The following is a 23,010-nucleotide window of genomic DNA, read 5'->3' on the forward strand; positions in this document are numbered from 1 at the left end:
TATAAAGTGGTTGTTTTCCTAGATACCCAATAAACTCAGTATTATATTATACAAGAATCTCGCTCTCTCAAGGTTAGTTGGCTTGTTCTAATAATAATTTTATGATTTTTTTTCTTTAATATTTTCTCATTAAAAAAAAATCTCAATTTTTCGCATTACCCCCCAACCGCCATTTAGTCATGGCTCATTTTTTTTCAATTTATAAATTGAGTACTTAGATCAAAATTTACCCTCAGCTTGAAAATTAACATATAGTTTGTTTTTTATACTTATGAAGCCAAAAATAAAAATAATCTCAGATTCTCCATTTTTTTCTTCTTCCTTCTCTTATTGTTATTATTTTTTTGCTCGAAGATGAGGCTAAAACTACTGTCTCATAATTTACCAAAAATTTAGTTCTCATTATTTTACTCATTATTGCACTTGAGTTCAATTTACAAGTAAATGTGAATACATAATTTGCAAATTTCATTCAATTCTTATTCAAAGCCTAATCTGCCATAGAAAATTTGAACTTCTTATTTTTTAGTCTCCTTTTGTATCTCTTTTTACAAAAAAAAAATTCTTTAAAGTAAGTCAAAATTTGTTTTTTATTTTCACTTATTTTTTGTACATGTAATAGAAAAATGACTTTTTCCAAGTTTGCATGCATTTGCTACATTACATAAATTTTGTCATGCACGTTTTTATATACCGGTGTCAGTTTTTTTATGTGGACATTTTTGGCGCAAATACATGCATTAATGAATACTTACATTAATTTAAAAAAAGAATTTTGGTTTGACTTTAATATTTTAATAACAAGAAAGATAATTGATAAACAAATTGCTTGAATAAAAATAATGTGAAAAAAACAAAGTTTCAGTACAATTTTGCAGATTATTTATGAGAAAGAAATCAAATAATTTACATTGAGTCAATCAGGTCAATAAAATGTAACAGTAACGGTATTAATGTCTATCCTAATATTATTGGTTATGATTTTAGCCTAAAAATAATCATCAAAAAATATCTGTAATCAGCAGAATGCATTTGAGTCTGTAATTGGAGAAAAAGGGGAAGAAAACCAAAAAGAATAAAAATTTAACTTTTGTATTTGGATTACATACCGATATATATTCATATTCATAAATGCATGCAAACGATTTTTATCTCTCAATACCGGCCTCTCCTCAAACATTATTCCTTTTTTCTTCTTCCTTCCTTTGCCAAATATTGGAAAATTATTTTGCAAGTACAACAATGTCAAACAAGCTAAAAATTGGCGAAAAGAGGGTCTCTCTGAGTCTGCTTTTGACCAGGAACTGAGGAGAATAGAGCAGCTTTTGTTGAACCAGAATTACTTATATTTGGATTCTGCATCTGAGCTCCTCCAGTATTACCACCTGTCCCAGGTGGTAGTTGGTTAGGTGCTGGTTGTTGGTTGTTTCTAAAATTATTCTGAGATTGAGAATGTTGCATTTGTTGTTGTCTCATATTTCCCGTTCCAGGCTGACCACCACCTCCTCCGGAAAGATTCATCTTTTGGCTAAAGTTATTTTGCATTTGCTGTAAATCACTATCGTATTGTTCATCAAAATCATTATTAGTTAGAGCAGCAATATTTGGATCCCTCTGGAGTATTGTAGAGGCTTTCTTTAAAGTATTTAGTTGGTTAATCAAGGCTTTTCGCTCCTCTACTATATGGTTTGGCTCATTTAATAAATCAGAAAGTCTTTCAGTTTTGTTGAATTCATTGTATAATTGGAATTGAAGCTTATCCATGATCTGTCTGACCAAGAAGTGACCAATAATCTTTGGAACAGAATCACGAATATTTCTCACAACTATAGAGAAGTAAGAATCCAGTCTTTTTCTTATTTCTTTTAAGAATACTTGTGAGTATCTGGTCTTTCGTTTATTTCCATCTTTATTCTGTGAAAAAGGATCTTGTGACCATAAATTTGCAGACAAAGAATTGGTCATACTCCCAACCGTCTGTTGAACCTGACTAAATATCTGTGCTGTTTTAGTTTGTTCTCTTTGTATTGGTTGCCCATCTGGTCCTACTTGCATCATCCCTGAGTCTTGAACGCCATTGGTGCCCATTTGGCCAGGTCTCCCACCAGCTCCATTTGGATCATTAGGATTACCCTGTGAGTTATTGTTAATTACACTTCCATGTTCAGTCAAGTATTTAGAATCATTTGTAAAAAGATACCCTGTTTCAGCTTCCACCAATTGCTCTAGAATGGTTTTTGTGTTCTCTTTTTCTTGAAGTAGAATCTCTTGGCTTCTATCTAGAATCTGATCTGAAAGTTTAGGGAACCTACTAAAAACTTTGTGTGCGACCTTCTGACTAACATTCTCTAATGCCGAAGTGACTCTGTCCAAGCATTCCATAACAGGAGCTTGAATTTTTCTTAAGTGAGGAAGAATCAGATACTCAAACATATCAGGAGAAGGAAAACCAGGCATGGAGTCTCCTTCATGCATTCTTATTGCAGCATCAATATCATAGTCCGTAAGCTCTGATGTTACATCATTATCAGTGTACTCATCTAAAAGTTCATTAAATATAACTCTTATCTGAGCCCCACTGGACATTCCTCCGTCATTTCCATGATCAAAATAAGTTTGTAATCTTTTATCATATTTCCCTCTAATAGTATTCTTAATCATTTCACAATAGTCGGTAATCATTGCCCACATTAACTGAGTTCTATCATTGCTTTCCAAAGGAACTGATTGCCCAAACTCATCCAACTTTGATGTTAAAGTTCTAATTCTTGCATTGATTTCTCTTCTAATATCTGGAAGAAATGTTCTAATATGTTTAAATAAGACTTTTGTTAACTTAGAAACTAGGTTCTTTGTACCAACCAATTCTGGTGAAAGATTCCTATAAACTGGATGTGATGAAAAGAAAGCAGCCTCATCTTCTAAAGCATCTTTAATCGATTTACCAGCTTTTAAATCTGCTGAGCTTCTGTTTTTCACACCAGTATAACCTAATCTCAGTGGAACTTCATCTCCATGAAGCATTTTAGAAGCATCAGTTCCTCTATCCATTAAGTCTATCTTAGTCACAACACCAATAGTTCTTAAACCTTTAGGATCCACTCTTCTAGATAATTGTAGAGCATCAGATGTAGACATATCAGCATTAGCTGGAATTACTGCTAAAATTATAGTTCTTGGATCTCTTGCATATCTGATTGCCATATCTCTAGTTAATTGTTCAATATTGTCGCATTGGTCACTACCTTTTAATGGTACCCTTGTAATACCTGGTAAATCTATTAAAGTTAAATCAGGGCATTGTGTACCATATATAGTTAATATTATTGGATCATCTACAATACCCTTATTTTTTCCAGCTACCTCGTCAGTAAGACGATCAATTTCTTCTCTGACTTTCTCAAAATCTGTAAATTTCTTGTTTCTATCTCTTTCAAACACTACATAAGCTTCATCCACTCCATTCTTGCTTGGAATATGTACTAGACGCATTTCAACAGGACGTCTGGTTACTATTCCTTCTCCTCTAGGTAGAAAGTCGAAACCAACAACAGATTCCAATACGCTCGACTTTCCTGAACTTTGTGTTCCAACAACACAAATTCTGGGAAGATTAATGTATTGTTGTAATCCCACATCCCTGAGCTCATCCTAAAATTTAAGAAAACAAAAAATAATAATAATAATAACAAAGTTTTATCAAATATTTACACGCATGCATGCAATTTTGTATGTGGGGTATAATCCACAATACAAAATTACTTATTAAAAAACTCAAACTTACCACCAGGCTAATTAGTTTTCTTAAATTTTGGTACATTTCCAAATTATTTCAACATCAATTTCCTTAATTTCCTGATAATTGACTTTCAGAATTTATGACTAGTTTATACTAACTTAAATCCTATTCCTATAACTTCTCATTAATAGTCAAATAATGCTTCTACTAGCTTAATTACTTTCCGAAAGTCTTGGGCTTGTATATTATTTATTACCAAATAATTATTTATCAATATATATATTTATTTTATTATTTTATATACATTTATATATTTAGTATATATATATATATATGTATATATAATATATAATATATATATATTGAAAATAATTATGTATATACAAAATATATAAATATATATATATTATATATTATATAATATATATATTATATATAACTATCTAAATGTTATATCTATTACTCAAATATAAAGACAAATACTTGGGCACAGTATACGTATTTTTTTAATATATGAGCATTATACAATAATAATACTTTGGCCTAGAAATGGCTAAACTGTTGTGTAAATTTGGTATTAGATTGCTTTTCTAATTTCTAATGTTTGAAAGTAAAAGGAATTCATCATTTTCAAATGAATAAGATGTTAACTTTAACTTTACTTTTTTTTTGGCAAATTAATGTTTTTGCTAATTAACTACACACTACTCCCCTCCCCTCACCCCTCTTTCCTCCTTTATCCCTCTCTCTATTTCTAATTATAATAAATCTTTATAAAAATCTGCCCCGTTCGTTTTTTTCTTTTAAAACAAACTTTCTATAACTAAATCTACCAAATATTATTATTTCTTTATTTTTAACTGCATGCAATTACTTTTCTCAAATGTACTTAACCATTGATAATAAACTATTGCATGTATTTGAAGAAGAGAAAGCGCCACAAACCGCCCGCTCTGTGGCGGTAATATTCATAAGGTAATGAGGAAAAAAAGAATAGAAAATGAGTTAAAATGATATATTAAAAACATAAAGTAACTATTACATGATTTTAGCTTAAGATGCATTTAATTCTTATATAAAAAATTCTCTGTAATAAGAACTAAAAATTTTTAGTAGAAATTAATAATAAAGTTTTGTTAATATATATTTTCAGAATGATGGAATAATATTTTGTGTTATATGTAGTATATTAACTTATATTAGGCCAAGTTAGATTTGGGTTTTTTTTTCTGGATTTTTTGTGTTGATCCGATTCTCTAAATTACTTAAGTAGTTAAGAGTATTGGAATATTTGTTGTATATATATACATATACATACTTTGTGAGAATTTGAGAATTATTTTAATCACTAACTGCCTCATCCATTTCTTGAGCTTGAAGATTAATCTCATCGATTCTTCTTTTTATATCCTCATTCAAGATTACATCTTCCTTAGTTTTCTGTTGTCTTTGGCCAATATCACGCTTCAAAAACTCTTCTTCAGTTTCATAATTGCCATCTTCGTCAGTAATTTCGTCGCTTTCAACACTAGCTTCTTGATTTTCTCCAAAATTATATCCCTCAGCACTTAATGATTCTGGAGCTCCTCCAGGTTTCTGTGGTGATAAAACTGGTTTTAAGTCGGATGATCCTGTTTTTCCTCTTTCACCTAGTCCTTTTTTCCTCTCATAAACAGCTTCTTTATCTTCCTTATTCAGTTCAACGCTACTTGAGTCCGTCTCCATACCTTCAATATCGTCTCCTTCTTGTCCAAACTTTGCCAATAGCTCGTTTTCAGAGTCAAGTGGGCTTACAGGAGTTGCTGGAGCTGGTGCTGGTGTTGGTACTGGTGATGGTACTGGTGATGGCACTGGTGATGGCACTGGTGATGGTGCTGGTGATGGCACTGGTGATGGTGCTGGTGATGGCACTGGTGATGGGGCTGGTGATGGCACTGGTGATGGGGCTGGTGATGGGGCTGGTGATGGCACTGGTGATAGTGCTGGAGTTGCCGGAGCTGGTACAGACGTTGGCACTGGCGATGGCACTGGTGTGTGTGCTGGTGATGGTACTGGTGATGGTACTTGTGTAGGTAATGGTGTTGGTACTGGTGATGGCACTGGTGATGGTACTGGAGTTGCCGGAGCTGGTACAGACGTTGGCACCGACGATGGCACTGGTGATGGCACTGATGAAGATGGCGGTTTTGGTCCAGCAGGCCACTCTGGGACTTTTGGAACCATTGAAATTGCTGGGGCTACTGGCTTTTGAGCTACTGGTGGGGGTTGTCGTGGTGGTGGTGTTGGTGGTGATCCTGGTGACACTCCCACTACTTTTGGAGTTAGTGATTCTAAGTATGCTGGTAGTGGTGGTCGTGGTGGTGGTGTCACTTCCTCTACTTCTGTTAGAACTAGTGATTCGAAGTTTGCTGGTAGTGGTGGTCGTGGCGGTGGTGGTGGTGTCACTTCCTCTACTTCTGTTGGAGCTAGTGATTCGAAGTTTGCTGGTAGTGGTGGTCGTGGTGGTGGCGGTGGTGTCACTTCCTCTACTTCTGCTGGAGCTAGTGATTCTAAGTTTCCTGGTAATGAAGGTGACGGTGGTGAGAACGGTGGAAGTTCTGGTGATAATTGTGATGCAGATGGTGGTGGTAACCACTCTGGAGTGGCCGGTTTAGACTCCACTGGTAATGGTTGTAGTGGTGGCAATGAGAACCCTGAAGATCCAGGAACTTCCGGAACTGATACTACTGGTACTGGAGATCCTGAAATCTTTTCTTCTGGTTTATTTATTTCGCCCTCACCAACAATTGAATTCTTATGAGAAGACTTCCCTTCACCAGAAGTCGAATTACTTCCAAAAATCTTTCTTAACCTTCCTCCTCTCTTTCTTTTTGTACTCGATTTTGGCTCTTTGTCTCCCACATCCTTTCCTAACTTCCCCCCTTTCTTATTTTTCCTAGAACCCGAACTTTTGTCTACTGGTCCCTCTTCAGATGAAATAGATGATGGTAATTCTTTTTTTCTTGAGAGTAAGCTCCTAGATCGTAACTTATCAAGTATCCTCTTACTAGTTAACTTTTTATTTCCTTTCCCCTTGCGTTTTTCTTCGTTCATTGCAGACTCCTGTTCCTTATCCAAATTAACACTACTTAAATCAGTTTCCATATCCTTAATATCATCTCCTTCTTGCCCAAACTTTTTCAACAATTCATCCTCTGATGTCCCTCCTTTTTTACTGGATTTGGATTTTTTTGTTCTTTTTTCATTTTTATTACTATCTTCCTTTAAAGCAGTTTCCTTTTCCTTAATCAAATCAACACTACTTAAATCAGTGTCCATATCCTTAATATCATCTCCTCCTTCCCCAAACTTTTTCAATAACTCATCCTCTGATGTCTCTCCCTTTTTACTTGATTTAGATTTCTTTATTCCTTTCTTCTTTTTCACGCTCTCATCTTTAACAGTAGCTTCTTTTTGTTTATTTAGATCAACACTACCTACAACTGTACTCAACTCGTTAATATCTTCTTCTTCAAACTTTTTCAATAATTCATCCTCTGATTTCTCTCCCTTTTTACTTGATTTAGACTTCTTTATTCCTTTCTTCTTTTTCTCACTCTTCTCTTTTATTGCGCCTTCCTTTTCCTTAATCAAATCAACACTGCTTAAATCAGTGTCCATATCCTTAATATCTTCCCCTACTTGTCCAAACTTTTTCAATAATTCATCCTCTGATGTCTCTCCCTTTTTACTTGATTTAGATTTCTTTATTCCTTTCTTCTTTTTCACGCTCTCATCTTTAACAGTAGCTTCTTTTTGTTTATTTGGATCAACACTACCTACAACTGTACTCAACTCATTAATATCTTCTTCTTCAGAATCTCTTGAAACTTTATAATCAACACCAGCTCTATAAGAACTTTTAAAATCCGCTTTTTCTTTATTGATTCTCCTCATCCTATTTTCCTCCATCTTTTTTCTTCTAGTTGCCCCCAGAAGCTTTTTTCCAAGCCTGATTCTTGGCCATGAAAAAGATAAATTCCTCCTTAAACTATCTAATGAATCTTCCATTTTTTTAGTTAAGTATTTCTTTGAATTTATAGCATCAGTAAGAAGTAAAGATATCTCTTCCCTTAATTTATTAATCTTTTCTTGGTCAATATCTTCCTTCTCAAAGTTAGAAATGACCTCAAGTTCTTTCAATTTTTCGCCTATTTTGGCTTTCAGACTTATTATAGCAGCTTCTGTATTACGTTCATTTTTATCATGTACAACTGTTCCTTTTCCTGCTTCCTTATTTAACCAGTTTAAAGAATTCGAAATCTTGCTAATAATTAACGCCTGGGACTCAACAAACTCATCTCCTTCAACAGTTGAAGTACTAATATAGCCAGAATAATCTGAATCAGTATCTTCTCTACTTAAATCGCTAGTCTGAATATCGCTTGTATCTGTCATAAAAGAATCCAATTTCAATTCTGGAATCTCTTCTTTCATCTTACTTAACATATCATCAAATCTTTTCTTTTGATCTTCAAATCCCTTCTTAAGTTCAGTTACATGAGAATCAGCTATATTTAGTAACTTTTCTTTTGATAAGACTGTCCTCATTATTTTTTTTATCCTAGCCTTGTAAGAGATCATTCTTGTACTTTCACTATCTTTTTGACCATCATTACCTTTTTCTTTGTTTATATTTTTATCTATTGATTGCAATGAGAGCTCGAACATGCCTTTCGTAAATTCCATTAAACTTAAAGTACTTGCTATTGAATTAGTCATTTGAATATAATTAGATGATATCTCTAATATTTTGGTTTGTTTCTTTGCAATTATTTGAATCTTCTTCATTATCTCATGTTTTAGCTGTGAATTATTTCCTCTTTCTAATGTAATGTTGTCTCCTTCGTTTAAAAATGACAAAATTTCTGACATAGACATTAATCCAACATCCAAACTTTGAGAATTTATACCAATAATTTCAATTAGTAACGTGATTTTGAGCAATAATCCTTCTAACATGTTAATACAGTTTGTTCCTATTAGAATCAAATCTAAATAAACATTTTTCTCTTCAAAATTCAATCTTTTAATATTCATTTTCTCTTTAAAATATTCTGAAACTTTTCCAAGAGCTTGTTTTTGTTCAACTTCTAGAGCCAAAGTAGGGATTTTACTCTTAATTAATGTTTGATGAGATAAGAATATCAACTCTTCCAAAGATAAGATTAACATTGAATATACGAGATAAACTTTGTAGTGAATAAAAGAATCAGACATCAATACCAAGTTCCTTCTTTTCAAAGATTCAGCATTAATTCCCATCAAAAATCTCTTTGATTTGACCTCATTAATATTCAAATCCTCTTTCTTTAAGTTTGCCAATACATTTTGGCACTTCTTCTCCAAATCGTAATACTTTTGGAAATTTTCATTTAAAGTCTTGAATAAACTTTGATAAGTTTGAGAATCCATACTAGATCCATTCTTATGCTTGGATATTTCTTTTTTCAAAAGAGAGTAAAAGTTTTTCTTTGCTTGAGATTGTTCCTTCTCACATTTCTTGTACTTATTAATTATTTTCTTTCTAGATTTATTCATTTGACCCAATTTCTTTGAGTAATTCTGTCTAACAACTCTACTTTGAATCTGAAGCCCCTTTATTGCTAAAATAGATGCAGATAACTTTTTAAGACATTCTTGATACTGGTTTGTCTTTCTTACTATTTTTAACATTGAATCTTTGATATCTTGCATAACATTTGAGTTAAGAATATCAGTAAATACGCCAGTATTAAAGTCAAGCAATGAATTTAACTCAACTTTGTAACTATTACACTCTGATTTCAAATTCTTTATCTTTTGATTCTCTTCTATCAAGGAATATCTTATATAAATACTGTCTTTATCTTCGTTAATATATTTATATCTTTCTTCTTGACTATCACCAATAGTTTGAAAACTTCTTGCTCCTATGGAAGAGCTCCTTTCCAGCTCAAATTCTTCAGGGAGAAAGAATTGAGCTGTACTTGGGAAACTTGGATAAACTATATCCTCAGTAGATCCTGACTCCGAAAGCATGCCCCTTTGAGAATCTTCTGAACTGGGTGGTTTAAAGACAGAACCAGAATCCGATTTGGATCTGGATTTGGATTTGGATTTGGTTTTGGATTTAGGTACAGAAATAGGCTCAGACGGTATTAATGTAGCACCAGCTCCAGAGGGTGGGGTTTGAGTTTTAATTTTCCTGGAAAAGATTCCTTTCTTAGATTTAACCTTCTTTGCAATTTCTTTACTCTTTTTCTTTAGTTCCTTTTGACTTTTAAAGGCTTTCTTTAACTTGAACTTCTCAAACAGATTAAGCTTACTGGCTATGCGAACTGCTTTTCTCCTAGGAATTTTCTTTAGAATGGGAATATTAGTCATTTTAGATATTCTCAAGCTTTCTAGAACTTTCTTTTCTTCCAAATCTCTTGTAATGTTTATCATCTCTATCATCCTATCTCGAATGTTTTTGGACTTTGCTTTAGTCCAACTCTTTAGTTTTTCTCGTTTTAATATGGAAGAAATGAAAATTGGAATTGGATCTGAAGGTGAAGAAATATCCAATTCTTGTAATCTTTGGAGTATAATTTCCTTCGCAGCTAATAACTTAACAGCCTCTTTATGAAAATCTTGTCTCGCAGCATCAAGAGTATTAATATCCTCCTCAGTGAGACTGAATAACTCTGGCATAGGGCCCGAATTAAATTTCCTGTTAATTAAATTTTGGACAGGAAACAAATAAGTGTGTCTGCTCAACATATCCAACTCAACATCCGTTTGAGCTTGAATAAGACCTTGATCCAACATCTTTGGGTTCTGGGAAAGTGGATAAGTTAGAAAATCTTGCTCTCCTGGAGCTTTATTGGAAACCACGTGGGTTTGATCCAGTGAGTCAGAATTAATCTCTAATTGAATTTTGGCTTTCTGGATCTCATGATCAAATGGGCTAATAACAACCAAGGGATCTAAAGAACATGCCACCTTTGACGTTGAGATAACATCCCTGACAATCCCAGTATGCATTGAGAATATGTCTACCACGAATGAGCTCCTTGAGTTAAGTTCAGTCGCAAAATGAATAGTTACTCTTCCCAGAAGAGTTTCTGTTCCTTCTTCTCCACTAACTGTCATTCCTGCTACAACAAACATCTCCACAGAATAACTCATTAAAGAGGAAGTATATGAGTTATAATCATCTAGTTCACCATATTTTCTAAACAAATACAGAAACTCTTTGGAAAGAAGATATCTAATATCTCCGTAGGAATACATAGATACCATTCTAATTATATCCAAACTTAGAAAATCCATATTCCATGGCCTAGGACCAAAAATTTGAATATCCTTGCCTAAGTAATTGGCAGCCTTTAACTTTATCCTTTTCTCATCATTCTTCATATTATTCCATCCTGCAGATGCTAAACCCTCCCACTTTGAAACTGGAATTGGACTTTCAAAATAAACCTCTGTATTCCCCTTTTCTTTATCGTACCTGTAGCTACTTCCTGGTGAACTTCCGTTCCTCACACTTCTTTCGTAATTCGACATCTTTGCTTTAGGAGCCATCATGCTTCTTAACAAAAGTTTTGAGTCATTTATCCTTTCCATTAAGTTTTCCTTCTCTCTAGCCATCATTTCTAAAGATCTCTCCTCAGCAACCCCCTTATTAGACTTTGGTAAAACTATATTTGGTAAAAGACTTAAATCTTGGCCATTACTTCTCATTGAATCTAAAAGAACATTTCTGAAATCATCTAAGGTTTTAGCTGCCTTGATTTTGGATATTAACCTCTTTCTGGATCTTATTGACGCACTCTCACTGTTAACCTGTATCAAGTTCAACTTGTTACTCCTAAACTCTTTTATTAGCGATTGACTTACTTGGCCAAACCTATCAGTCACTAAAATGTCTTTTGGATAGCTTTTTAAACCTGATACAGAAGTAATATAAGAAGGGTTTGTATTACATTTTATAATTACCATAATCTCTTTTATATGGTCCTTACTCCCATAAAACCCCGAGTTTGATGAGTCAAAATTCAATATTTTCGATTTTCCAAACTGCAAGAAGTGATCACTAAACCAAACAATTGATCCATCGCAGGGAGAAACAATATTCTCCATATGTGTTTTACCGTCTTTTGTTATTGAAGCAATTGCAAAAGGCATATTCTCTTTCAATGAGTTTATATCCTGAGTAAGACTTATCCCAACATTCAAATTGAACTCTAATTTTAAATTAGAGTCACTATAGACTGGCTTAATCTCAGCTATTAAACTACCTTTTAGAAAGTTGCCAATTTTTTCCAAAATGGCTGATGATGAATTCTTATACTTTTTTGAATACCTGAATAATGCTGTAACATGAAGCAATCCACCAAACATATTCGACAAATAAGTATTTGAATCCACAGATATGTCATTAGAATTAATTTGATTTATCTTAGGATCTTGTAAATTATAATCTCTCATCTTCCAAAATAAATATCGGATATCATCCTGGTGAATATTATGTTCTTTAAATAACTTTACACAAGTCAGTATATTATTAATCTTCATTTCACTGTTTCCTGGGCCCATTATTCCACTATCTCCATTCTTATAAAGACAAGGATACCCCAAAAACAGACCCACCTGCAACTCAAACCCTCTGTCCTCTAAAATTCGTAGCTCTATATTCGAACTACCTTTTGAGTTTCCATTTACAGGCCTAACCAATCCTACAAGTAAATCATTCCCCACAACCAACTCACCACCATTTAATATGGGTCCATTGTATCCAGTTTCTATTTCATATTTTGTATTTCCTGAGTGAACTACCTCAATCATTCCATTATTATCTAATACAGTTATCAACGATCCGCCGCTTCCAGAGCCTGTACTCGGAGACTTTAACCCAATTCCCGTACAAAAACTCCAAAATGAAAGCAAAATTGCCGTAATTGAAGTGAGTAAGAATCTACCCATCCTCCAGTCTTCTTACCCACCAATTAATTCCCTTCAGGGGTTCTAACTTTTTGATAGTTTATATTTGTCAAGAAATCTTATCTATATTCTTTGATCTTCAGCTCTCGCTCTCTAACTATACTTGTTCATATAACTTAATTTTCTATAGCCTCTTACCTTCAATATTTAATATTACACTATTCTTATCACAAATACTTATATCTTCCTCTTATTTCCTTATAAAGAATAAATATCTAATTTCTTGATATAATTACATCAACCAAAAAAAAAAAGAAACTATTTTGTCAGCCTGCCACCTTTTTGCATGTGTATGCCGTTAAATCAGTAAATCCATGGAAACTCTGCTTGCCCACTAAATTGCATGCATGCAAGCGGCAGATCTATTAATAAACTCCTCTACATGCAAGTAGATTGTTTGGGCGGGAATTTCCCACTAAAAAGAAAAAAAACACTAAAAAAATGAATTATTTATTTGTGATGTCGATTTTAAAGGCGGTTTTTTTGTTTAATTCAACTCTAACTCATGAATCTAACTGCTTCTAAATTAAACCAATAACTTTTTTGAAATTGGTTGATTGAAAAGCAACCCATTAACCCCCACTTTCCACTCACTAGCTTTTAATTTGTTAAAAGAGTAGAATAATTTAAACAAACTTTAAAGAAAAACTTTTTGCAAAATGATTGACTAATTTCATGTTAAGCCATTTCCATGCTAAGTAGAGTAATTATTGCATAAAAAGTAATCCTAAAGTAGTATATAAGGTATTCTTAAATAAAGTCCTAAACCTTTTTGTAGACGTGTAATAATGTTTGTATAATGGCCTAAATGGCAACTCTCATTTTGCTAACGAAGCCTCGGATTTCCTATTAATTTTCTATTTCTATACTTATGTTTTATAATATTAAAGAGAAGAGATTTTAGGTTTTTGATATAATAGGAAAATATTTACAGATACAAATTGCCCAAAACTATACGTTTTTCTGATTTTTTTCAATCAGTAGTACATTAGAATAAAAAGATATTATTTGGTAAGCATACCTATGTTAATTGGCACTATTCTAATACAAAAAGTGTAGAATCTTCCCAAATTAAAGAAAACCCATTTTTTATAATCATATATTTAGTCACTTAAATTACTTTGTAGTTCTTTTGTGGATTCAGTCAATATAGAATTGTACTGTAATCTGAGCAAACCCAAATCTGTTGGATTGTCTATTGTGAAGCAATACCTTCAACCGTCAAGCCAACTAAGTCTTTAAATCAAAAGGTCTGATAAAAAATATTATTAACTTTGGGAAACCTTTCAATTTTTTAATTACACTTCTCCGGCTTATACATTGTTGTAATACAACCTGAAACCCCTCCCTTTATTAAAGGTATCAGTATGCTAAATTATCTACTTGAAAACTTTCTTCTCAGTAATACAATTTTTAACAACTATTAATAGAGAATAAATTCCAAAATTTTTAATGTTTTCTTGCCCTGTCTTTTGTTTAACAAATTCCTATTACAAACTAAAACATTCTTATTTTTTGCCAAAAGTGTAAATAACGAATATAAAGGCCAAAATTTTCATTCAATAATTGTATTAAATATCGGTTAATCAATGTATCACACCTCAAACTTAAATATCCGAATTAGTTAGATTTCAAATTACTAATAGGCCTTTTTCCTTTACTTATTACATGTATTTTTTTACATATTTGGTGGCGCCAATCATTTCCTAATATAAATAGTTTAGGTAAAAAAAACAAACCATCAGAAGTTTCCCGCCACTTGTTTTAAAAAGCTTAAAAATTAAATTAGATTTAAAGGAAAAAAGTCAATTCGAAAGAAATTGGAAATGTCATCTTTAAAGCACTCGATTCACAGAAGAGTGCATTTGGAGAGAGCAACTCCGGTGAACAGACTTCGGTTTGGGATTTTGGAGCGTAAGAAGGACTATAAGATAAGAGCAAAAAGATATCATGAAAAGGAGAATCTCTTAAAATCTTTATCAGAAAAAGCAAGAACAAGGAATCCGGATGAGTTTGATTTTGGGATGGTCAAATCCAGGTTGGAAAATGGAAGATATAAAAAGATTGGATCAGAACTTCCAAACGGAGGTCTTACTAGTCCTGAGGAGAGAAAGCTTGCTGAGAGTCAGAATCTGACATATGTTAATTTTAGAAAATCCATCGATGACAAGGTAAGTTTTTTTTTAATTTAATACCTATTTGTTTCTTTTATTTATATTCTCCTAGAAAATTGAAAGGATGGAAAAAGAACTGACATTATTTGGCCAAAATATGCAAAGAAGCCATTTATTCTTTGATGATGAGCACGAACAACCAGAAGCCAATCTACAGAAAAACAAAAGTGACACTAAAAAAGTTAAAGGTTTGGCTTCCATTTCAAATTCAGAAAATCTCTCGAATGAAATTGTCAAAAATATTACTAAATCCTATAAGATCCTTAATGATACAATTGCCAGATCTAAGAACCTCGACAAAGTTTCCAAGCACCTTGAGCTCCAGAAAAATTTAAAGTCCAAAGGAAAAAAGAAAAAGGTTATAAACAAAGATGGAAACACAGAGTTTGTTTGGTACCCAAAAAGAAAAAAGTAATTTTCTCTTAGTTATTTTTAATTATTTACTTAACTATTTGGTTTATTTTCTTCTCACAAATTTCCCGCCATTTCTTTCTGTTCGAGGGGCAATTTTTAGATTATATATATTACTGTCCACTAAATTGGTCCTTACAGTCCTAATTTGAAAATTCCTAGTAATTCCTTAAACTTCATATCTCTTCTCTATAAATTCCGTTCCTCTTCGACGCATTTAAAGTATTCTATTTGGATAAAGGTAATTTGAAACAATACAATGGCTTGTCATGGCCAAAGATTAAGGGTCTTATCAATCTCATTTATTCTCATCCTAATTATTTTCATTTCCTTCAATGAGTTTTTTTCTGATGCATCATCTCCAAAGCAAAAGAAAGAGCTTAAAAGTGTCAGATTTGTTCAAAAAGGTCGGCCTCCTTATATAGCATCATCAAGCCCCGTGCCATACTTTAGTCATCTCCAAACAACTGTGGAGCAGGATTCTAGCTCATCTTCAGAAGAAGCTTCAGAAAAGGGTGCGTCTCATTCAAAATCTACTCAGCCAAAATATAGATTTGTTCACGCCCCTGTAGGATATGAAAAGTCTACGGAATCATTGTTGGCAGAAATACAATCATTGAAGGAGATGAATGAGAAGTTAAGTGAGGAAGTCAAATCTCAGGCCCAAAAGATTAAGTCTTTGATGTCCGAAAATAAGGATCTCAAAGGACAAATTGAAAGTGAAACAAAGAAGGCCAATTCCTCCAAGTCTAAGTTAAGGAACTTAGATGATGATATAAAGAAGAAAGAAAAGCAAAATAGTTCTTTGCTTGCCATAATAACACAAAAGGATAGGATTATAAGTGAACAAAAAGGAGAAATTTTCTCTTTGGAACAGAAACTCAAAGAAAAAGATCTCAATTTGGAAAATAAAGAAAAGGCTCTTTTTGAAATGGAAAAACAAACAAGTCAGAACATTCAACAGCACAAAGCAAAAGAAGAAGAACTTATAAAAATCAACGAACGCCAAGAATCAGATGCACTCAAACTCAAGGAAAAAATTGACTCTCTTTCCGCAACTGTGGATGATTTCTTTGTAAAACAAACTGCACTAGAAAATGACAAGAAACAACTTGAAGACAAATTACAGGAAATGACGGACGAGAGAGATAAAGCCAAGAGTGCCCTGAACGACTGTCTGGAATCCCTCAATACCAAAGAAAGTAAAACTGAGCAAGAGAATGTTCCAAAAGATGTTCAACCATCAAGTACAAAGAAAACTTTGTATGATGCTGTTATAAAGCAAATGGGTGCTATTCAAAAAAGAGAAAAATGGGTCAAAGCTCCTCCACTTAGACGTCCGGAGGGAACTCAAAAAAGAAGTGAGTCTACTCCTGAAATATATAAAGTCTTCAAATCATTGAAAGAAAAGGAAGAAAAAGATTTCGAAGCCTTTGTTGTCGAAAACGGTCTACAAAATGAAACAAAAGAGACACAAAAAGAACAATATAAAAAGTTCAAAGAGAGAAATGTTTCCCCATCTCCCAAGGGAATCCAACAATTTAGTCGCTTTAGAAAGGAGAGTTTTTCGGATTAATTTGCCAGTTCCACTCCTTAAAATACTTATCACGGAGGCGCCTTTGCATGAAATGCGCGCCAAGTTGCGGCATGACATGCAAAACAGTTACTCATGTATAGAATAATAATAAATAATATGCAATAGAATAATGCACGTATATAATATATATGTATATATTATTTTATATGTGCATAGGTATAAATTTTGTGCAGTTTGCTGTATATTAAAAGATAGGGGATGTTAGATTTTTTGAGTATTTTTTTGACAATCACACATTTTTAAAATATTCTAATAGAGGTGGTAACAACTATAAAATTAATAGAATAAGAGAGTTGGATGTTGTTTGGCTTCGAAATTGCCAGATAATCTAAATAATGTTTTGAAATCTGGGATCACGGAACTTCGACAGCATATAGTAGAAATATATATTAAAGAGATAAAAATAATTGTACTTTGATCAAGTTTCTACTTTTTCTCATTTTTTTTAAAAGGATTTATGTGTTACCGGCTAAATAAACAAGAATTAAAGACCCCCGAAACTCATAGAACAGAAGAAATCTAGTAAAGATGGTAGTGAAATTAGAGCTTAAGCTCCCAGGCACTGACGTTGGAATGAGTATAGCTTTTGGCCATTTAGACGAAAATTCAAATGGGCCGAGCAGGGAAGTGCCATCTTCTCCTCCAAAACCAAGTTCTGGAGCCAAGGTTAAAATTGTGAAAAATGATCTGGAAGAAAGCGAATGTGAATGTGAAGATTGCTCAGGAAGCTCAAAAGTTAAGGAAAAAGTTGTCATTCAGAACGAAGATGCCCAACAGTCTGTTGACATGGTAACCAAAATCTTCTCATCTCTTATGCAGTGTACAGCATCCAATATTAATGGAAACCAGTTCAACCAGAATACGAAACCTAACAAAAAAACCAAAGGATTAAAACAAATTAATGCTTCCGGAACTGAAAGATATAACTATGAAAGCGAAGATGATTCCCTTGCAAAAGGTATCCTCGGAAAAGGTTGCACATCCGATTTTTCCGTTTCCCAATCCCTCTACCCAGATGATATCCTGGTATCTTATGAGCCTAAAAAGAAAAAACCGTCCAAATCAAAAAAAGCCCCTGCCGAAACTAAGTCTCCTCCCTTGAGCGATAACACCCACCCAGTCACTAGAGACCTCAAAGATGTGAGAATTATTCCTATTAACAAATCAACAAATGCCAAAATTCTACCCAACAGAAAGTTCAAAGAAAGTAAATACGATGTTTCCTGTATATCAGTCCCTACTTTATGTAACAAAGCGAGACTCATAAGCTGTTGTAACACAAGACTTGTTCCCCAAGTTCACAGATGTAATCTAAGTAGGCCAGAAGACGAAAATCTGATGATTTCGGTCCCATCCGCCATTTACCCAGATAATATCATTCTTACATTAAAGAACCCAAAACCAAAGAAAAACAAGAAAAAGTAAGTAGTCCCATGCACAATTAATAAAATGATTGCATGCACACAAAAGGCGCGCTGCCACTTCTTTTGTTTAAGTACTTTAAATAAATGGTTCAGTTACACTATTCATTTAGACTGAGAATTCAAATAGGTACACCAAAAAAAACTCATCCTTATATTAATAGGACGTAATACTTAAGGGATATAGTCTCGTTTCAAGGGCTATTTCAAACCCAATAAGTTTCCCCATTCCCCTCTCCTTGCATTATTAATTCCTACTTTTGAGCCTTACAAGTAGTAAATGTTATATAGATAACTAAATAAAGAGGTTCCAATAGAGTTCTCTAGATAAACTAAAATTAAGAGCTAATCACTATTGAAATAGAATTGTACAAAATTACCTGATAGAATGCCTATGCTCAATAATCTAACGGGAATTCCATATTTTTATCAAAAGTCCCTAGTCAAATAAATAATACTCCCTTCCAAATCCCAGTCTATTTTGGCGGGAAATATCTGAGCAAATACTTAAGTTTAATAAATAAAAATCCATTTCACATTAATCTCGGTTGTTTTGAAAAGCTCCTTTTGCTTCGTCGAGCTGTTTTCTTTAAATTTAGACGTCATACGGTGTTTCTTGAGGAGGTCCAAATCCCCAAACAGGCCTCTAGACGACTGTACCTGTGTTTCTTTAAACCACTAACCGCTCAAATAATACATGAAGCATAACATTTTTAATTCATTTTAGTAATAACTTCATACTTTGAAAGCAAGCAAACTATAAAATAAACTATTTGTAATTGTCCTAATCGCCTTTAATTGTTTCTTCTCATCCTTCTACGTTGTTTATTAGAAGATTTAGATTTAGATTTAGATTTAGATGATTTGCCATCTGAAGAGAGAATGATTGGCTTTTTACTACATTCGCCATTATCATCCAAAGATGTATATGTACTCACGACTGATTCCAAGGCTGAGCTACCAAAATGCTCCATCTCAAACTTAATTGTATCATCAAGACGTCTTTTGATCATAAAGTAGATCCTCTTTAAAGAATTCCTTAAATCTTTGTTTTCTTCATTCTTTATTAACGTCTTCAAAATCTTGGTTAATTTTATTCTCTTTGAGAAAATACTTGACTCAATGTAACTATCAGAGTAAAGTAATTTACTTAGTTCTGGGTGATTCAATTCTTCCAAAAGACTCAGAATTTCCAAATCAAATCCGTAGCTTACAGAATCATATTCAAAGCCTGAAATCAACCTATTGAAGAATTCCAATCTTAAGTCATAATAGTCCATCTTCTTAAATCCATAAATACCAATAGGTCTATCATCCTCACCATATTTGAACTTCGGTATGTAGGTGAAGCCAAATTTGGACCTGATACCTTCTTCTTCCATTTCTATCAGTCTTAAAGAGGTCTTTGCCCTAACTCCACGGAAATGTGGGAAGAAAAATAGTTTATCAAGTACCTCTCTAATATACATCAATTTTGTCTTCTCCTCATGGATCTTGAGAAGAATCCTCATCTTTAGTTCATTTGTCTCATTCTCATCAATTATCTCATCCTCTGGTAGCACTACTCTGTTAATTACAATCGATAAAGATTTGCGATGTCTAGAAAGCTCTCTAATGAAAAAGGACTCCAATTTCAATAACTCTAACATTCTTTCTTTTCTGTCTTTTGTTGAAAGATACAAATCTCTAACATGATCCTCAATGATTGTCAGAGCCTCATCAAAAACTAACTTCACCTTTCCTTTAAAGTCTGTAGAGTATCTAGTATCCTTTAATTCTCCGTCTGATTTCCCTGTCATTTTCCCGCCATTTTCATCATCATCAAAATCCATGTCACTACTCTCTTTTGGTTCTTCTATATAGTACTTCGTACTAACTGTATTGTTATCAATAAGCTTCCTATAGTCATTCACACTTTTATCTCCATTAAAGATCTCCATTACCTCACCCTCTAATTCTTTAGAAACTTTTGGATCATCTACAAACCTTTTAATTCCCATAGAGTCAAAGTTGAGTGACAAGAGCATATCTGCATTCTCCACAAGATTATTATTTACCAGTTCCAATTTATTCAGATCATCCATAATCTTAGTTCCCAATGCTTGTTTTTCATCAAGAGATGGTAAAAACTTACTAACAAGTTCATCTTCTACTGAAACTATATAGTTATTGATTCTACCTGAATTTTCTAATAAGTTACCACAATTATCCACGAATTCCTGATAGTTTTTCTGGCATTCATCCCTAATATCTCGTAAGTGATCTTTATGTAAATTATACTCCTCCTCAGTAATATCCTTCAATTCATCTTTCTGGTTTAAGAAAGCCTCCAATTTTTTGTCACTAAATACCTTTGAAAACTTTGAGACATCAACTCCATTAACTGCATTTCCCATCAAACTATCAGAAACACGGTTCATGCTCTCCAACACCGCACCAGATCTAAAAATTGACTTTGATTTGTTCAGCTCATCTAAAAGCTTTTCTTGTGATCTAATGTATTTATTTCTTGATTCCTCATAGTTTTTCAATAATTCAGAATTGCGCGCCAAATATTCCGAAATTTCTGCCGCCACTTCTTCACTTTGAGTGGTTTTTGAAGACTTGATATTTTCTTTAAGTAAATCAATAGAACTTCCAAACTTGGTAAAATCTGAGACTTTATTATCAATTTCAGAGACAAATCTGTAAGGAGATGGAACCTGAGAGTCAGATAATTTCCATCCGGAGGAAACATAAGTATTGACATTTTGTTTTAATGAGGTATTATTATCTATTAAACCAAGGTACCCATTTAGGTAAAGGCTATCACCATCAGAATAGTCAACATTAAACTTTAATCCGGTGGCTATGTGGTGGATTTTTGCAGTACCATCTGAATTTTCTACAACTTCAAATCCAGTTGCAGAGACTGGGAGTATCATTTCTTTGTAATTGTCCTTTTCTAAGTTAATAGTCTTAGGGATAAAGAAAAGGCCATGTTTAACCTTGTTAAAAATGAACTCTCTATATACTTCAGAGTTTGTTCCTAGATCTCCTCCCTGTTCTCCTAGGCGTTGTTTAAAGTATTTATTCTCTGCTTTTTTATCAGCATCAGTAGATAAGTTCTTGTATATTATATCATTGAATAACCTGAGCTGGTTAACATTCATATCATTAATGTCTATGAGAGTGTAGTCATCAATACTATCAATAACTCTCTTTTGAGCCGAAGTGGAATACTTTGAACTTTCAAAAAGCAACTGAGAAGGAGATTTAACACTGTTGTATTTACTAACCCTGGTATTAAGCTTTTGAAGACCAACAGAAATATCTAAATCTTCATTAAACTCCTCTTCACTTCTCAATACATCTTCAATAGTATCAGTTTTGCTATTAATGGCTTTTCCATTTTCTCCAATACTGCTTTGAGTATCCATTTCATTTAAAAGTTCACCATTTAGGACTAATTTGCCATTCTTATCGTAGACATTTTCTCCTCTAACAATGTTACCATATGCTTCACTCATGTCAACAATAGAGGACTTAGATGTGGTATTTGTCCATGCTCTACCTTCAATTGGATCATAAGGAGATGGTAAAGTTTCTGGAGATAAGGAGCTTTCTTTTCTATCAATTTCGTCGATAATTAAGTCATCAGTAAATAGTGCATCATATACAAAGTTCTTAGCACTAGAGAATCTATCATTTGAGTTCTGAGATTTGTATTTTTCGTACTCATCTTTAAGAGCATCTCTGAGGAAATAAGAGATTTCAATACTTTTTGAAATTGGGTCACTATTTGGTTCTGCAGAAATAAAGCCAAGTCTAGCAGCTTCCCTTTCCCTAAGTCTAATAGAATGTAGAAGGAATTCCTTTTCTGTCATAACTGGTCCGAGTGGATTCTTTTGGAGATATTTACGGCGATATGCCTGATATACTTTCTTAAGCTTATCATCACTCTTACCAAGAATTTCCCAAGCCTTGATATAGGCATTGTCTATCTCTTCCTTAGTAGCTTTTTTTGAAATACGTGGCATGTATTTGAGAGCCTCTTCAGGATCAAAATCAAATTCGTCCATATCATCAAATAGTAAATATTTAGGTAACTTTCCTTCACTCTTCTTAGTAGTTTGAATACCAAAGAGAGATTCAACCTCTGAATTAGTAAGATTGAGCTCCTTCTTTACATATTCTTTGAATTGAGGTCTCATCTTCTTTACCTCCTCCAAAGTTGGCACTTGGCCAGTCATATTATAGATATATTCTCTGAAAGGCTCTCTCATCATTCTTAGACGAGCTTCAGGAGAGAGCGGAATTAAAGAATCATTGTTTAATGTACGCTCAGGCTCAAATTTATAAGGATAACTTTCAACTTTGGAACCAAAAGCTCTATCTTTTGCATTTCCCTTTTCATAATCTCTTAGTCCCGGAACAGTTCTACCATAGTAACCACCTCCAATAGAGCCTACTTTAACTATCTTTTCATCTTTTGCTGGACCTTCTTTTCCCCAATGATTAGTTGCTCTATGCTTCAGTGGTATAGTATCCAATGTATGATACTGTTCGTAACTCATTGCCAGCTCAAAGAGCATTGGCAAGATTACTGCCAACTTACGTTTTGATAACATTTCTGTTCTCTATAAAGTTGGATGTAATTCTCAAAAATTAATTTTATTT

At 33.3% G+C, this 23,010-nt stretch overlaps 6 protein-coding genes across 6 annotated transcripts; 3 read left to right on the forward strand and 3 right to left on the reverse strand.

Moving 5' to 3' along the window:
• Positions 1–1,254: 1,254 nt before the first annotated feature.
• Positions 1,255–3,820, reverse strand: cubi_00055 (dynactin 4; the record flags this gene model as incomplete). The annotated part of the gene is made up of 2 exons (XM_029017069.1): positions 1,255–3,651; positions 3,785–3,820. The coding sequence occupies 2 exons, from the start codon at positions 3,818–3,820 to the stop codon at positions 1,255–1,257; spliced, it is 2,433 nt and encodes an 810-aa protein (XP_028875648.1).
• A 1,260-nt stretch (positions 3,821–5,080) lies between these two features.
• Positions 5,081–12,730, reverse strand: cubi_00056 (uncharacterized protein; the record flags this gene model as incomplete). Its single annotated transcript, XM_029017070.1, has 1 exon — positions 5,081–12,730. One exon carries the CDS (start codon positions 12,728–12,730, stop codon positions 5,081–5,083), a length of 7,650 nt encoding a protein of 2,549 aa, XP_028875649.1.
• Positions 12,731–14,574: 1,844 nt separating this feature from the next.
• On the forward strand, positions 14,575–15,337 carry cubi_00057 (uncharacterized protein; the record flags this gene model as incomplete). Its single annotated transcript, XM_029017071.1, has 2 exons — positions 14,575–14,919; positions 14,975–15,337. The coding sequence occupies 2 exons, from the start codon at positions 14,575–14,577 to the stop codon at positions 15,335–15,337; spliced, it is 708 nt and encodes a 235-aa protein (XP_028875650.1).
• A 255-nt stretch (positions 15,338–15,592) lies between these two features.
• cubi_00058 (uncharacterized protein) lies at positions 15,593–16,909 on the forward strand (the record flags this gene model as incomplete). Its single annotated transcript, XM_029017072.1, has 1 exon — positions 15,593–16,909. The coding sequence occupies one exon, from the start codon at positions 15,593–15,595 to the stop codon at positions 16,907–16,909; it is 1,317 nt and encodes a 438-aa protein (XP_028875651.1).
• A 549-nt stretch (positions 16,910–17,458) lies between these two features.
• cubi_00059 (uncharacterized protein) lies at positions 17,459–18,355 on the forward strand (the record flags this gene model as incomplete). Its single annotated transcript, XM_029017073.1, has 1 exon — positions 17,459–18,355. One exon carries the CDS (start codon positions 17,459–17,461, stop codon positions 18,353–18,355), a length of 897 nt encoding a protein of 298 aa, XP_028875652.1.
• A 790-nt stretch (positions 18,356–19,145) lies between these two features.
• cubi_00060 (uncharacterized protein) lies at positions 19,146–22,961 on the reverse strand (the record flags this gene model as incomplete). Its single annotated transcript, XM_029017074.1, has 1 exon — positions 19,146–22,961. One exon carries the CDS (start codon positions 22,959–22,961, stop codon positions 19,146–19,148), a length of 3,816 nt encoding a protein of 1,271 aa, XP_028875653.1.
• Between the last annotated feature and the right edge of the window lie 49 nt (positions 22,962–23,010).

The sequence above is a fragment of the Cryptosporidium ubiquitum genome (genome assembly GCF_001865345.1).
Source record: "Cryptosporidium ubiquitum isolate 39726 chromosome Unknown contig_11, whole genome shotgun sequence".
NCBI classification, from domain to species: Eukaryota; Apicomplexa; class Conoidasida; order Eucoccidiorida; family Cryptosporidiidae; genus Cryptosporidium; species Cryptosporidium ubiquitum.